The sequence below is a fragment of the Triturus cristatus genome, chromosome 3_2, assembly GCF_964204655.1.
Source record: "Triturus cristatus chromosome 3_2, aTriCri1.1, whole genome shotgun sequence".
Classification (NCBI taxonomy): domain Eukaryota; kingdom Metazoa; phylum Chordata; class Amphibia; order Caudata; family Salamandridae; genus Triturus; species Triturus cristatus.
Genome location: NC_140584.1, coordinates 1198112267 through 1198128828, shown reverse-complemented (window position 1 = coordinate 1198128828; position 16562 = coordinate 1198112267). Strand labels below are relative to the sequence as shown.

The following is a 16562-nucleotide window of genomic DNA, read 5'->3' as shown; positions in this document are numbered from 1 at the left end:
TTTATTTAATGTCTCAGAGGGGGTCGTATTTATTTAATGTGTCAGAGGAGGAGGTCATATTTATTTAATGTCTCGGAAGAGGGGGTTGTATTTATTTAATGTCTATGGGGGAGTTGTATTTATTTAATGTCTCAGAGGGGTCATATTTATTTAATGTCTCAGAGGAAGAGGTCATATTTATTTAATGTCTCGGAGGAGGGGGTTGTATTTATTTAACCTCTCAAAGGGGTTTGTATTAATTTAATGTCTCAGCGGGGGTCGTATTTATTTAATGTCTCAGAGGAGGAGGTCATATTTATTATTACACTCGGAGCACCGTAACGCGAGGCAGCACAAGCACATCACGGCGATCATAACTGAATCGCCCGTAATGCCTGCCGGTGACTCCATGAAGCGTAGCAAGTAATCGCTCCAAAGGTACAGATACAATTGATCTGACCAACACATATTCCAGTGGTGAATCACATCACTGTATGTAGAACCGAATCGGTCCTACACAACCCAGCTCGGTCCTGACGAAAGCCCCGAGAATGCACAGAGGGCTGAAACATGTTGACCACTAATAGGTGCGAATGAACAATGACTCATCCGCCCACTAAGTAGTGCGAGTGAACAGTAACCCATTCAGAACGCACATTATACCGCTTTTAAACTCCCAATCACTGCCTCCAGAATAAATTATTGAGGTTAAAAGTGACACAGGGATTTTAACTTTTTTATATCTTCACTTTACCACGAGCACCATCTCACAATATTTCTGACCACTACTGCCAGTACCAGTAGGTCTTCCTCCGGGTGGAGGTCAGCATCTTTACAAAAAATGACCCAATGATGTTGCTGAGACAGTACACAAACGGCGGAGAATGAAAATATACCGCCCTCGACCTGTGTAGATGTTATGAGGGTCTTTTTATGAAGGATACAACCAATAAGACCATGGGAACACAGGACAAGTGGTCCATTCTCCCCCCTTGTGATTTATAAGTAACTTTAGGAAGCCGAATGGACCTAAACTTCTCTTTCCCCCACTTGATTATTACATATTTATTTAATGTCTCGGAGGAGGGGGTTGTAGTTATTTAATGTCTCAGAGGGGGTTGTATTTATTTAATGTTTCAGAGGAGGGGGTTGTATTCATTTAATGTCGCAGAGGAGGTCATATTTATTTAATGTCTCGGAGGAGGGGGTTGTATTTATTTAATGTCTCAGAGGAAGGGGTTATACTTATTTAATATCTCAGTGGAAGGGTTGAATTTATTAACTGTCTCAGAGGAGGGGATGTATTTATTTAATGTCTTAGAGGAGGGGGTCGCATTTATTTAATGTCTCAGAGTGGCTCTTATTTATTTAATGTTTCAGAGGAGGGGATCGTATTTATTTAATGTCTCAGAGGGGGTTGTATTTATTTAATGTCTCAGAGGTGCGGGTTGTATTTATTTAATGTCTCAGAGGAGGGGGTTGTATTTGTTAAATGTCTCAGAGGAGGGGGTTGTATTTATTAAATGACTCAGAGGAGGGGGTTGTATTTATTTAAGGTCTCAGAGGAGGGGATGTATTTATTTAATGTCTCAGAGGGGGCCATCTTGATCTAAAGCTGCGGTTACTCACAGGAAGTCCTCATCCGTATAGTTGAAGTACCCAGCCAAGCCGTGTAGTCCCAGAGCTGGCATTTTGACTAATCTTTGCCGCTATTGCCAGCTTGTGATTTTACTACTAAAAACACAACTAAAGACACATTATTATTATTATTTTTTTTTCTTTCATAAAAAGTTGTTTACATACAAAGGATTTCTAAAAAATGCAGTATAACCTGTCCTTTTTTGATTTTTTCCAAGCCTGCACATTCTCTTATTCCAGCTACTATGCAAACATTCCTACTAAGGTGGGCATTTTTTGAAACTATGATGTTGTATCTGTGAGGCGTTATTCAACTTTTGACAACCAATGTCTCAGAGGAGGAGGTCATATTTATTTAATGTCTCGGAAGAGGGGGTTGTATTTATTTAGTGTCTCGGTTGGTGGGGGGGGTTGTATTTATCTAATGTCTCAGAGGGGGTCATACTTATTTAATGTCTCAGAGGAAGAGGTCATATTTATTTAATGTCTCGGAGGAGGGGGTTGTATTTATTTAACCTCTCAAAGGGGTGTGTATTAATTTAATGTCTCAGCGGGGGTCGTATTTATTTAATGTCTCAGAGGAGGAGGTCATATTTATTTAATGTCTCGGAGGAGGGGGTTGTATTTATTTAATGTCTCAGAGGGGGTTGTATTTATTTAATGTTTCAGAGGAGGGGGTTGTATTCATTTAATGTCGCAGAGAAGGTCATATTTATTTGACGTGTCGGAGGAGGGGGTCGTATTTACTTAATGTCTCAGAGGATGGGGTTGTATTTATTTAATTTCTCAGAGGAGGGGGTCGTATTTATTTAATGTCTCAGAGAGAGTCATATTGATTTAATGTCTCAGAGGAGGGGGTTGTATCTATTCAATGTCTCAGAGGAGGGGGTCGTATTTATTTAATGTCTCAGAGGAGGGGGTCGTATTTATTTAATGTCTCCGAGGAGGGGGTCGTATTAATTTAATGTCTCAGAGGAGGGGGTCGTATTTATTTAATGTCTCTGAGGAGGGGGTCGTATTTATTTAATGTCTCCGAGGAGGGGGTCGTATTTATTTAATGTCTCAGTGGGAGTCATATTTATTTAATTTCTCAGAGGAGGCGGTTGTATTTATTTAATGTCTCAGAGGAGGGGTCATATTTATTTAATGTCTCAGAGGAGGGGGTTGTATTTATTTAATGTCTCAGTGGGAGTCATATTTATTTAATTTCTCTGAGGAGGGGTCATATTTATTTAATGTCTCAGATGGGGGGTTGTATTTATTTAATGTCTCAGAGAAAGGGGTCGTATTTATTTAATGTCTAAGAGGAGGGGGGTTGGTTTTATTTAATGTCTCAGAGGAGGGAGTCATATTTATTTAATGTCTCCGCGGAGGCGGTCGAATGTATTTAAATTCTCAGAGGAGGAGGTCATATTTACTTAATGTCTCAGAGGAGGGGGTCGTATTTATTTAATGACTCAGAGGAGGGGGTTGTATTTATTTAATGTCTGAGAGGAGGGGGTTGTATTTATTTAATGTCTCAAAGAAGGGACTTGTATTTATTTAATGTCTCAAAGGAGCGGATTGTATTTATGTATTGTCTCTGAGGGGGGTTGTATTTATTCAATGTCTCAGAGGAGGGGGTCGTATTTATTTAATGTCTCAGAGGAGGGGGTCATATTTATTTAATGTCTCAGTGGGGGTCGTATTTATTTAATGTTTCAGATGGGGCTATATTTATTTAATGTCTCAGAGGAGGGGGGTTGTATTTATTTAATGTCTCAGAGGAGGGGGTTATATTTATTCAATGTGTCAGTGGGAGTCGTATTTATTTAATGTCTCAGAGGGGGTCGTATTTATTTAATGTGTCAGAGGAGGAGGTCATATTTATTTAATGTCTCGGAAGAGGGGGTTGTATTTATTTAATGTCTATGGGGGAGTTGTATTTATTTAATGTCTCAGAGGGGGTCATATTTATTTAATGTCTCAGAGGAAGAGGTCATATTTATTTAATGTCTCGGAGGAGGGGGTTGTATTTATTTAACCTCTCAAAGGGGTTTGTATTAATTTAATGTCTCAGCGGGGGTCGTATTTATTTAATGTCTCAGAGGAGGAGGTCATATTTATTTAATGTCTCGGAGGAGGGGGTCGTATTTATTTAATGTCTCTGAGGGGTTCGTATTTATTTAATGTCTCAGAGGAGGGGGTCGTATTTATTTAATGTCTCAGAGGAGGGGGTCATATTTATTTAATGTCTCAGTGGGGGTCGTATTTATTTAATGTCTCAGATGGGGCTATATTTATTTAATGTCTCAGAGGAGGGGGGTTGTATTTATTTAATGTCTCAGAGGAGGGGGTTATATTTATTCAATGTGTCAGTGGGAGTCGTATTTATTTAATGTCTCAGAGGGGGTCGTATTTATTTAATGTGTCAGAGGAGGAGGTCATATTTATTTAATGTCTCGGAAGAGGGGGTTGTATTTATTTAATGTCTATGGGGGAGTTGTATTTATTTAATGTCTCAGAGGGGGTCATATTTATTTAATGTCTCAGAGGAAGAGGTCATATTTATTTAATGTCTCGGAGGAGGGGGTTGTATTTATTTAACCTCTCAAAGGGGTTTGTATTAATTTAATGTCTCAGCGGGGGTCGTATTTATTTAATGTCTCAGAGGAGGAGGTCATATTTATTTAATGTCTCGGAGGAGGGGGTTGTAGTTATTTAATGTCTCAGAGGGGGTTGTATTTATTTAATGTTTCAGAGGAGGGGGTTGTATTCATTTAATGTCGCAGAGGAGGTCATATTTATTTAATGTCTCGGAGGAGGGGGTTGTATTTATTTAATGTCTCAGGGGAAGGGGTTATACTTATTTAATATCTCAGTGGAGGGGTTGAATTTATTAAATGTCTCAGAGGAGGGGATGTATTTATTTAATGTCTTAGAGGAGGGGGTCGCATTTATTTAATGTCTCAGAGTGGCTCTTATTTATTTAATGTTTCAGAGGAGGGGATTGTATTTATTTAATGTCTCAGTGGGGGTCGTATTTATTTAATGTCTCAGAGGGGGTTGTATTTGTTAAATGTCTCAGAGGAGGGGGTTTTATTTATAAAATGTTTCAGTGGGGGTCGTATTTATTTAATGTCTCAGAGGGGGTAGTATTTATTTAATGTCTCAGAGGAGGGGGTTGTATTTATTTAATGTCTCAGAGGAGGGGGTTGTATTTGTTAAATGTCTCAGAGGAGGGGGTTGTATTTATTAAATGACTCAGAGGAAGGGGTTGTATTTATTTAATGTCTCAGAGGAGGGGATGTATTTATTTAATGTCTCAGAGGGGGCCATCTTGATCTAAAGCTGCGGTTACTCACAGGAAGTCCTCATCCGTATAGTTGAAGTACCCAGCCAAGACGTGTAGTCCCAGAGCTGGCATTTTGACTAATCTTTGCCGCTATTGCCAGCTTGTGATTTTACTACTAAAAACACAACTAAAGACACATTATTATTATTATTATTATTATTTTTTTTTCTTTCATAAAAAGTTGTTTACATACAAAGGATTTCTAAAAAATGCAGTATAACCTGTCCTTTTTTGATTTTTTCCAAGCCTGCACATTCTCTTATTCCAGCTACTATGCAAACATTCCTATTAAGGTGGGCATTTTTTGAAACTATGATGTTGTATCTGTGAGGCGTTATTCAACTTTTGACAACCAATGTCTCAGAGGAGGAGGTCATATTTATTTAATGTCTCGGAAGAGGGGGTTGTATTTATTTAGTGTCTCGGGGGGTGGGGGGGGTTGTATTTATCTAATGTCTCAGAGGGGGTCATACTTATTTAATGTCTCAGAGGAAGAGGTCATATTTATTTAATGTCTCGGAGGAGGGGGTTGTATTTATTTAACCTCTCAAAGGGGTGTGTATTAATTTAATGTCTCAGCGGGGGTCGTATTTATTTAATGTCTCAGAGGAGGAGGTCATATTTATTTAATGTCTCGGAGGAGGGGGTTGTATTTATTTAATGTCTCAGAGGGGGTTGTATTTATTTATTGTTTCAGAGGAGGGGGTTGTATTCATTTAATGTCGCAGAGAAGGTCATATTTATTTAATGTCTCGGAGGAGGGGGTTGTATTTATTTAATGTCTCAGAGGAGGGGGTTATACCTATTTAATATCTCAGTGGAGGGGTTGAATTTATTAAATGTCTCAGAGGAGGGGATGTATTTATTTAATGTCTTAGAGGAGGGGGTTGCATTTATTTAATGTCTTAGAGTGGCTCTTATTTATGTAGTGTTTCAGAGGAGGGGATTGTATTTATTTAATGTCTCAGTGGGGGTCATATTTATTTAATGTCTCAGAGGGGGTTGTATTTATTTAATGTCTCAGAGGAGTGGGTTGTATTTATTTAATGTCTCAGAGGGGGTTATATTTATTTAATGTCTCAGAGGGGGTTGTATTTATTTAATGTCTCAGAGGTGCGGGTTGTATTTGTTAAATGTGTCAGAGGAGGGAGTTGTATTTATTAAATGACTCAGAGGAGGGGGTTGTATTTATTTAAGGTCTCAGAGGAGGGGATGTGTTTATTTAATGTCTCAGAGGGGGCCATCTTGATCTAAAGCTGCGGTTACTCACAGGAAGTCCTCATCCGTAAAGTTGAAGTACCCAGCCAAGCCGTGTAGTCCCAGAGCTGGCATTTTGACTAATCTTTGCCGCTATTGCCAGCTTGTGATTTTACTACTAAAAACACAACTAAAGACACATTATTATTATTATTTATTTTCTTTCATAAAAAGTTGTTTACATACAAAGGATTTCTAAAAAATGCAGTATAACCTGTCCTTTTTTGATTTTTTCCAAGCCTGCACATTCTCTTATTCCAGCTACTATGCAAACATTCCTACTAAGGTGTGCATTTTTTGACACTATGATGTTGTATCTGTGAGGCGTTATTCAACTTTTGACAACCATGAAGCCTTTCTGTTATTAATTATTAGTGCTATCCTTTTCACTATGGCAAAGATTGCTCAATTTCACTTTTAGGTATTTCTTCTGTGCCTCTCTCTGGCTATACGTCTCCATGCCCATAATTCTCTCAAGCTCTGTCTCTCCATCCCTAGACCTTTTCCTGAACGTATATCTTTTTTCCTGCAGCTCTGTTGGCCTGCACCTATCCGACACCCATATCTGTCAGCACCTCTCAAGTCGGCAGTGCCCGGAGACCATGGATTCCTTGGTTCCATGGAAGAGACATGAGCCAAGTGCTCTGTCTGTGCTAAGCATGTTTGTGGAATAATCCTGACATTGTCATAAATGAACACTTGAGAATGAAAATACTTCCCACATAAATGCAGAAAGGATGCTCGTCTAGGGAACAGGATGGAGAGCTTATTTGTAGAGTTGTTTCCAAAATGTCTGCCTGAAGTTGGTGAAAATCCTCCTTGCTGACTTGTTCCATCTCCTTCCTCAGGATGTGCAGGACCTCCTGGAGAGTTGGTCACTACACCTCCGGAATGCGCGGGCCATCTTCTTGAGAGCCCCCAGCCACAACAAAACCATCTTCTTCAGCAAGAAGAATGCCCTGTTTCAGAAGAATGACCCACGCCTGTACAGTGTCCCCTTTGTCACTCGGAGAGCTACCTTCAAGGAGGTGCAGCGGGTCCACTCCATGCTGTCCACGCTGCAGGTGCACGGTGAGATATGGAGCTTGTGGCTACAGCCACGTACCATAGAGCTGAGGGCTTTAGGAGGAGGGCTCAGTAGAAGGAAGGGGCCCTCTGATGAGAGGCGGTGGGGGATTGGGGGCGCTTGTGGCTACAGCCACGTACCATAGACCTGAGGGCTTTAGGAGGAGGGCTCAGTAGAAGCAAGGGGCCCTCTGATGAGAGGCGGAGGGGGATCGAGGCCGCTTGTGGCTACAGCCACGTAGCATAGAGCTGAGGGCTTTAGGAGGAGGACTCAGTAGAAGGAAGGGGCCCTCTAATGAGAGGCGCTGAGGGATCAGGGGCGCTTGTGGCTAGAGCCACGTTCCATAGAGCTGGGGCTTTAGGAGGAGGGCTCAGTAGAAGGAAGGAGCCCTCTGATGAGAGGCGGGGGGATGAGGGGTCGCTTGTGGCTACAGTCACGTACCACAGAGCTGAGGGCTTTAGGAGGAGGGCTCAGTAGAAGGAAGGGGCCCTCTGATGAGAGGCGCTGTGGGATCGGGGGCACCTGTGGCTAGAGCTACGTTCCATAGAGCTGAGGGCTTTAGGAGGAAGGCTCAGTAGAAGGAAGGGGCCCTCTAATGAGAGGCGGTGAGGGATCGGGGGTGCTTGTGGCTAGAGCCACGTTCCCTAGAGCTGGGGCTTTAGGAGGGGGGCTCAGTAGAAGGAAGGAGCCCTCTGATGAGAGGCGGTGGGGGATCGGGGACGCTTGTGGCTACAGTCACGTACCATAGAGCTGAGGGCTTTAGGAGGAGGGCTTAGTATAAGGCACGGGTCCTCTGATGAGAGGCATCAGGTGATGGGGGCACTTGTGGCTACAGTCACGTACCATAGAGCTGAGGGCTCTAGGAGGAGGGATCAGTAGAAGGAAGGAGCCCTCTGATGAGAGGCAGTGGGGGATCAGGGGGCGCTTTTGGCTACAGCCATGTACCATAGAGCTGAGGGCTTTAGAATGAGGGCTCAGTAGAAGGAAGGAGCCCTCTGATGAGAGGCGGTGGGGGATCGGGGGCGCTTGTGGCTAGAGCCACATTCCATAGAGCTGGGGCTTTAGAAGGAGGGCTCAGTAGAAGGAAGGGGCCCTCTAATGAGAGGCGGTGATTAATCGGAGGCGCTTGTGGCAAGAGCCGCGTTCCATAGAGCTGAGGGCTTTAGGAGGAGGGCTCAGTAGAAGGAAGGGGCCCTCTGATGAGAGGCGGTGGGAGATCGGGGGGGCGATTGTGGCTACAGCCACGTACCATAGAGCTGAGGTCTTTAGGAGGAGAGCTCAGTAGAAGGAAGGGGCCCGCTGATGACAGGCATCGGGTGATGGGGGGGCTTGTGGTCCCAACATATCTGGTTAATTGAAGGGCATCTACTGGATGATGTGAGGGCAGAACAGGCCATCCAGCATCTCCATGCCATGCTCGTATACAGTGTATGGTTATCTTTGGGGGAATAAAAGGTACGGGAGGGAACTACTCCTATCATAGGGATGCATGGGATGAGTGTATGATGAAGATCCTGATGAAACGCATAATGTACGTCTGGGGACTCTGGGGTGGAGAGGGACAAGAGTCATGCATCAGGACATTCGCATCTTATTTTGAAAGAAGACCAATGGCGAGCAAGACAGAAATGCGAGCCCGCCATAGATCAGCAGTTCGTCTGTGAACAGGATAGAAAAATAAGAAGGCATGGTTAAGTAGAATTAGTACAATAAATAATTGTACCACCTTGGAATGGCACAAGGTTTTCTTTAGCTAGAAAAACAACAACTCTTGTTACCGCTATATACCTTGTAAAGTTCATTTATTTACAGAGCTTAACATGTCTAGGAGAAATGGACTGGTACAAATGAAGTAGCTGGTTCAGTCTTTGATCAATAACTTGAGAGAACTAACCAAACGGAGAAATAGCAAAGCCTTCACAGGTTTTGCTGGAGTCGCACAGGGGTTTTTCCTTAGTTATCAGGTTGTAGCAAGACACTGATGTCAAACCAAACAAATTTTAGATGCCAGTCATAACAATGATGGAACAAAACTGAACAATAATGGAGAATGCAGGATTGGGAAATCAAGAAAAGACAAATAGGTAGCAGATTGCACGCAGAAAATCATTATTAAAATAAAAGGAGCACTGAAAATGCACCAGGCTGCACGAGTTGCTGAAGCAAGACATTGGAAGACGGCATGAGGAAACTGAGAAGTTGTACGGAAAAGTCCACCTGCACTCTTGAAATATGAACAGAAGTTGCTAGATGAGCCAAAATATGGAAAGGTGAACTGGAAAAAAGATATGATTCCAAGAAGGCACAGCCATGAGCAGACACACTTGCTGGTGCTGTCAGAGGAACAGGTACAAATAATCCAGCACAGGAACAGGTAGAAAACAGGCAGTGGCCAGCAGCAACAGGAATGCCGCTAACCTAACATGGCGACAGACCGTGTTTGTGTTTTAGTTGAAATCACTTAGAATAGAATAACTAGGTATGCTGCAAGAACTGTGAATCCTAGCAAGAGCTTCAAAGGCACAGGGAGCCAGGAGAATGACAGAGCAGCAACAGACTAAAAACAGCTAAATCCCCAGCATGAAGCTGTAGTTAAACCCGGCAATAGTTGTGCAGAATGTTAGGGCTTCTTAAGTGGTAGGTCCACAGTCACCGCCTCACCAGGAACCAAGCACACCAGGGCAGAGAAGCAGAGCAGTCCAAGGCCTACCCAGGGGAAGTGCTGTGGGCTAGTATTCACCATTCACTGGCACGCAACAATGACACTCCATAAACAATTGTCCGCACACTACTTAATACTGTGCAGTAATTTACAAAAATACATTGGGCTGGTGGAAATACCTTTGACATTACTTCTGACTTCAAAAATCACAGTACCCCCTCTCATACAATCACCATGCGGAAGGTGTCACTCTAAATCAAGCAGGCCTAAAAAATGCTCAAGCCTTAGGAGTGCTTAATCTTTCGCTGAAAAGAAGTGGGGTCTAGTTTCTCTGACCCAGGAAACCTAGGGTCAGTACTTTTTACATTTCCTTTTGAATGGTGCGGGAGCTGCTGCAATCCTGCAGCTCTCCCAACCCCCACCCTCTTGAGGACATTGGTGGTGCCCCTGCCCTCCTGGAGGCACCACATAAAGCCAAATGTTGGGCAAAGGTGAGCCCCACAGGGCATTATGAAGTGCTCATACAGACAGCTTGAATATAAATTGAGCTGCTCCGACACAGGTTTATTTATGTTGCGCAGGGCTTCGTGCCCACCAACTTCTTTGCTTTTGTGCTTGTTTAAACATTTTGTTGGGGGGAACCATCCCACCCAGGCACCCCGACTGGCTTCTACATTGGGGGCACCATGGGGTGCCAACTTCCGGCTGGCCCAGCCAGATTCCATATGTCCGTCTCTGCTTGCACAGAAGCCGACAGCCTGCTTCTTCCCTGCCTGTTGCATGCTACTTGGTGCGATGGCCACCCTGATCAAATGTCGGGGGCCCGGAGATAGGCCCCTGGGCCTCTTTTCTCATTCTTGGGTGCATGCCGGTGCTCCCTCTCTTGCAGCATCGGAAGCCTGGAGATGGGGTCTTGAGCCCTCTTTTGCTAAAACTAGCCCAGGGATTGGGATCCCCGGACGTGGGGCTCTTGGGAGGCAGCCCCTCCTCCCCACCCCCTCGGTTCATTAATTATTACTGTAGCTTGCATTGACCCCTGGGCCCTGTCCCACCCCAGGTTTTTTTTAATGACGTGCCATCCACATGCCCGTAGCTCCATGCACTCTGTTTTCTGGACTAGTGAGTCACAACTCAGATCCTTTTTCCTGGAATATCTCTGGCTCCATTGGGCCGTTTTAGATGATCTTGGGCTCATTCTGCTCCTGGTGGTGAGCCCTTGCCACCTGGAGCCTTTTCAGCTGGCCTCTTGGCTTATAAGGTAGCACACTTTGCAGTGATCTTCCTCCCTGAACCAGCCTTTCTCCTTGTTCTTGTCCACTGGTGCTCTTTCCTCTTGTTAGGGTGCAGACGTACACTTCTTTCCACAGGTAGTCCTTTAGGGTGTAAGAGGACCAGATCCCATGGTCCTGGAGAAACCCACGGTCCTGGGGTCAACTGTAGAAATGAAATGAAAGGCGGTATTTGTAAAGTAATAACTGTCACTCCGAAGGGAGCATCCTGCCGCTGTTACTGAGGTGAGATGAAGCTCTGAGGATCGTAAATGAGAGAGAGGCAAAGTTCGTCTGTTGCTCCGAAGATGCAAGTTTTTAGAGCCTTTCTGTATTGTGTTTTGGTTTTTAGCATTCTCAGTTGCAAAGGCAGTAGGTTCCAAGCTCTGGAACCTAATACTGCTATAGTTTTACCTCCTTTTGTTTTGCATCTAAAATTGGGAGGTTTGAGCAGGTTGTCTGATGAGGACCTGAGAGTTCTGTTTGTGGTGTAGCGGGCGAATCTAGATGAGAGGTATTTTGGTCCTATCTTGAGTGATGCTCTGAAGGTGATTAGAAGGATTTTAAACAGTATTCTCTTATGCAGTGGGAGCCAATGAAGGGGTTTGAGGGCTGCAAATGCGGGAGACCTTCGAGGAAGTTTTAAAACAAGTCGTGCTGCTGCGTGTTGGACTACTTGGAGTCTTCTTAATGTTTTTTTGCTGGCTCCTGCCAGGAGGCTGTTGCAGTAGTCGAGTCGCAATAGGATTAAGGTGACTGCTACTGATTTCCTTGCTGCGAGTGGGAGTAGGTCGAAAAATGTTCTCAAGGATCTTATAATGCTGAAGCAGGTCCCTGCTACCGTCACTGCGTGTGATTGGAAGGTGAGGGCGGAGTCAAACTGCACTTCTAGATTTCTTGCTACCTTCACAGTCTCAGGCGGGGTTGATGTACCCTCTGACCACCAATCGCTTGGTAGAAATTAGACTTCTTTTCCTTTAGGTAGGATCTCAGTCTTGTTGGTGTTGCACCTAAGGTGGTTGTCCTTCATCCACTGAAGGACCTTGGTCAAACATCTTTTGAAGCTGAGTTCTGCGTCCTTGGAATTTTGATCCAGAGATAGTATCATTTGGGTATCGTCTGCGTAGGAAGTAACTTTGATCTCGCATGATGTGATCAGTGAGATAAGTGGAGTCATATAAATGTTGAACAACAATGGGCTTAGTGTGGGTCCTTGAGGCACCCCGGTTGTGATGGTGCGTTCAACAGATAAGAATGTTCCCAGGGACACGACTTGTCTGTGCTTGGAAAGGAAGGATTTTATCCATTCTAAGGCGGTATTCGAGATACCGCTGGATTTGAGTCTTGATAGGAGGATGCTGTGTGATATGGTATCGAACGCGGCCGATAGGTCGAGTAGGATCAACACAGCCTTTCTACCTCTGTCTGCTAGACAGAGTCCTTAGTCCATTAGGGCATATGGGGTGAGTCCTTCCAGTTGCCCATGATGTTGCTGCCATTCAAGTCCAGTGTCCAACTCCAACAACAACCACTTTCTCTCCCTTCTGCTAGAGTTTGTAAATTGGGGTGGAAAGTTCCAGAAGCCAGGCACTGCTGGCCAATCAAAGGGTGCCACATCACCCCCCCACCCCTGTCCCAGCCCTGCTGCACAGCATGCTGGGACCATTCAAGAAAGCGCTGTCAAGAAGTTACTATTCACATCTCATCTAGGTACATCAGCTCCACTCGTTGCGTACAATACTGCCAGGGACTTTCTTAATAAAACTTCAAAGGGGAACCCCATCCCTTGTTGGCTCCAGACGTCTGAGCTTAATTCTTTGTTCAGGAGGCCTCGACTGCCACAACCCTGATACAGCGTGGCCGCTTATTACTGGATGAAGATTTTCTCCTCCCCACTTCCTCCTCAGGAGCTGAGTGAAGCACTGTTAATGGCTCCTTTTGTGTGGGGAGATTTATGTCCCTCCTCTGGACAACAGTGTAATTAACTTGGCCAAGCAGGGTGACAAAAGGCCTGGACTCTGATCCTGAGCTGAGCCAGACATTGTGACAGAAAAATTGTGGACAAGCCCTTAGGTGTGCATCTATGTGCGTGGTACTTGTTAATTCAAAATGGGTGCTCGGGTTTCTCCTCAGTTTGAATATTTACTGGACTCTGTTTGCCAAAAGAAAGCAAAACTCCACTCTGATGCAGAATACCCCCCATGCATGCAGCAAAATGTCACTCCAGACAAAACAGTAAACCATACCGACTTTACCTATGAGTACCCACTAGTATTATAAGGCCTACCCCAGGCCAATATCTAACTCTACGGAGTCCTCTTTGCTCCAGGCTACCTGTCTGCAGTTACAGGACTGCGCACAATTGTAATCTCGTGCGTGCAACCCCTACACACAGGCACACGTGGTCATCTGTAACCAGCTTGTTGCCCCTTACTATTGCTGCGTTGCAGCGGCCTCATCTTAAAAAGCGGACACTGACTGTAAATTCATGCAGTCTGTTTACCATGTGATTACCGCGGGTGAAACGCCAGTTGTGAGACTCACCCACAGTAAAAAGTCCAAAACCGGATGATCAAAAAAAGTTTAAAATCCGGGCAAATTAAATAGTCAGAACCTATTTTGCTACAGTAGTATACCCCCAAAGAATTCAGCAAAGCTATTTTTATCTTTTAAATATGTTTTCCGAAAAGCAAAATTTAGTTTGAGGAAACAGAGCGGCGCAATAGGACATGAGGAGCAAAGGTAATGGAAGAAATCCAGTACATGTGGATGTTAGCACCCCTCAATCCCATTCAACACTCCATCCCCAAATAATTGGTCCCCGTAAGGAGCCCACAACAACAGGGTCAATGTAACGTGGGCAGTCAGAAAAATAATGGCATCTCAGGAGTCTGCTCACTCATGCGGTTCGAAACGTGGCGCCTAGTGCATCCATAGTCCTTTGAATAGACAGCAGGTCCCTCTTCTTCAACCTTTCTGGATTCGAGTCAAGAAATAAGAATATTACTTTTCCCCACAAAAGGCTCCCTTCTGCTACATCATCTCTCTCAAGAAGTTCCTTAGGTCAGCTGACCTCTGCAGCACAAGAATCACCCATCCGTTCCAGGACCGACTTTGGGTTTCCCATGTAGATCCTCTAGATGCAAAGAGTCAAGGAGGGATCCGACCCCTCTAGATGACAAAATAAGATTTGGGGGTCTCCTTTATTCTATTTTTCAGGGCATCGAGAGGAGTCTAGGGCAGTTCTCCCAGGAACCTGGGCATCCAGCTTCAGCAGAATTTCCGCAACCCAATGTCTGTATTTCTCCAGCTTTCTAGCTCAGGAAACTCCAGTCGTCTTGTAGCGTTCAAGCACTTTAGGAAGAGCCTAGGTTTCCCCCATCACACTCTCCTCCATATTCTTCAGTTTGGCCTCAATAGCAGAAACTGCTGGGATAATGGCTCCAGGATTCTCATCTCGGTGTCTCAGGTGCTGATGGATTGGACAGTCTCTTCTCCACACAGGAACTCTACTTCCCCTGTGCATGTAGCTCCTACTTGAAAAAACCTACTTTCAGCTCCGGACTCTTCTTCTCAGACATTTCTCCAATGTTTCTTTTCAAAGACGGCTTCCACTTTAATTACAAACTATCAGAGCAAACGCCATTGAAAACAACCATTCAGCATCCGCTCCCATCGTCCCATGAATGTTGATGTCTCAGTGGGGTGTCTAAAGAGGCATGTTTCCCTGCTCCTGTGCACATCACAGGTGGCTAAATCTTCTCTCAGTGCTGCTGTTCCACTGCAGATCTCCATTCGAAATGTTCTCATGCTGCAGCCTGGCACACAAGAGCAGGTCTGGCTCTCCTCGGCAGGTCCTGCATGCCCAGGTTGAGGGGAGACCACAGGCAGGTTTGCTAAAGCCTGTACTCAAGGTCCCTCACAGCAAGGCTGCCGAGGCGTGGCCATAGGGTGGTTCAGAGATTGATACAATCATGTTAAATTATTTGCCACACGCCACCTTCATCTCTTTAACCTCTGGGACCAGCAAGTGCGCTTGGGATGGCAGAGCAAGTGAGCTCACAGAGAAATCAAGAAGAGCCCTATCATCTTGAAAGCTGGCACGCTCCATTGAAAAACAAAATTTGGAAATGTTTGCAGACACAGCAATGACACTCCTGAAAGTGGTCATAAGGTAACCAAATTCACCATGTAGCACTTTAGCAAAGCAAGACTATAGTGACCATCTTGAGTAGATCAGCCGCAAGGAAGCTGACCTCTTGTAAATTAGTGTTTCTACACTTTCCAAATGCCCACAATTAGGGCAGAGTAGCTACAGCATCTTTCACTGCCCCTTTACCTCCGACAAGGAAGAAGAACACTGCAGTGTAGTAGGAAGCACATGGGCTTCAAGGCAAAGCTCTCAGATGTGGAGGGTGTTGGTGACTGGGAGTTCTGTGACAGATGTGGAGGGTGTGAATGAAGATAATATCTGAAGAGATGTCCAGCGGGCTGGTGAACGCAAATCTGGGGAGATGTGTTGGGTCTGTGAGACAAACGTCTCTGAGGCGATGTACCGCATGAATGAGTGTCTGACAGGCTTTGGTGTGACAAAGAGATGTGAGAAGACAGCTTAATAGATAAACCAATATATGAGTGTACGCATAGTGCTATCAAAACCTAGGGAGATATAGCATGCCTGCATAACAGTAGTCTACACTGCATAAACAAGTGGGAAGATTAATGTAAATCCATTGAGGGACTGATTACATTTGATCCAGAGAATAAGCTCCCAAGGCTTGCTTCGGTGGTAGGTGTGCTGCATGGCACCTTTTATTAAACAAGGGCTCTCGGTGAGTTACTCTGGGCTTGTCCTGAGCTAAGGAAATGCTCTGCTTTTGTCCAGGCAAGGACACGTTGGTCACAGACATCTCAAGTCCGCAGAAGAAGGAATGGAAGAAGGTGAAGAAGCCCCCCGCAGAAGAGACGCCAAGTGGACCCACAGGGAGTGAGTATCTACTTCTTTATTGTCCTTTTATTAAAAAGGTTCAATTTCAGCAAACAAACAATGCCATTATATCTATGAAAACGTGGCCCCAGTAGGCAAGATGTCACTTCAGCAGCTTGGGCTGTGCATGGCCAACTGCTGTCACTTGTCCAGATGGGCGGGAAGCGTGTGTCTCATGAACGTCTGGCGAGACAGGACAAGGGGGCAGAAGGGGCTGACCCAGCACAAACCTCCACTGCCATTCTGAGAACCAGGAGAATCCACATCCGCATGGACACCGGTGATCAGGACCGTGTGATCAGCGTATCCTTCATAGGAGGCGTGTGCTGTGGTGTGTGCTGTGGTGCGCGCTGTGGTGTGCGCACGTTTGT

At 44.8% G+C, this 16562-nt stretch overlaps 1 protein-coding gene across 5 annotated transcripts in view; it reads left to right on the top strand.

The window, feature by feature from the left end:
• ANKZF1 (ankyrin repeat and zinc finger peptidyl tRNA hydrolase 1) overlaps positions 1–16562 on the top strand; it is a 247030-nt gene that overhangs the window by 147875 nt on the left and 82593 nt on the right. For all 5 annotated transcript variants that reach the window (XM_085650150.1, XM_085650153.1, XM_085650149.1 and 2 more), the window contains 2 exons: positions 7057–7279; positions 16090–16191. In XM_085650150.1, the coding sequence (XP_085506276.1) occupies positions 7057–7279; positions 16090–16191 (325 nt within the window). The remainder of the gene's footprint in view (positions 1–7056; positions 7280–16089; positions 16192–16562) is intronic.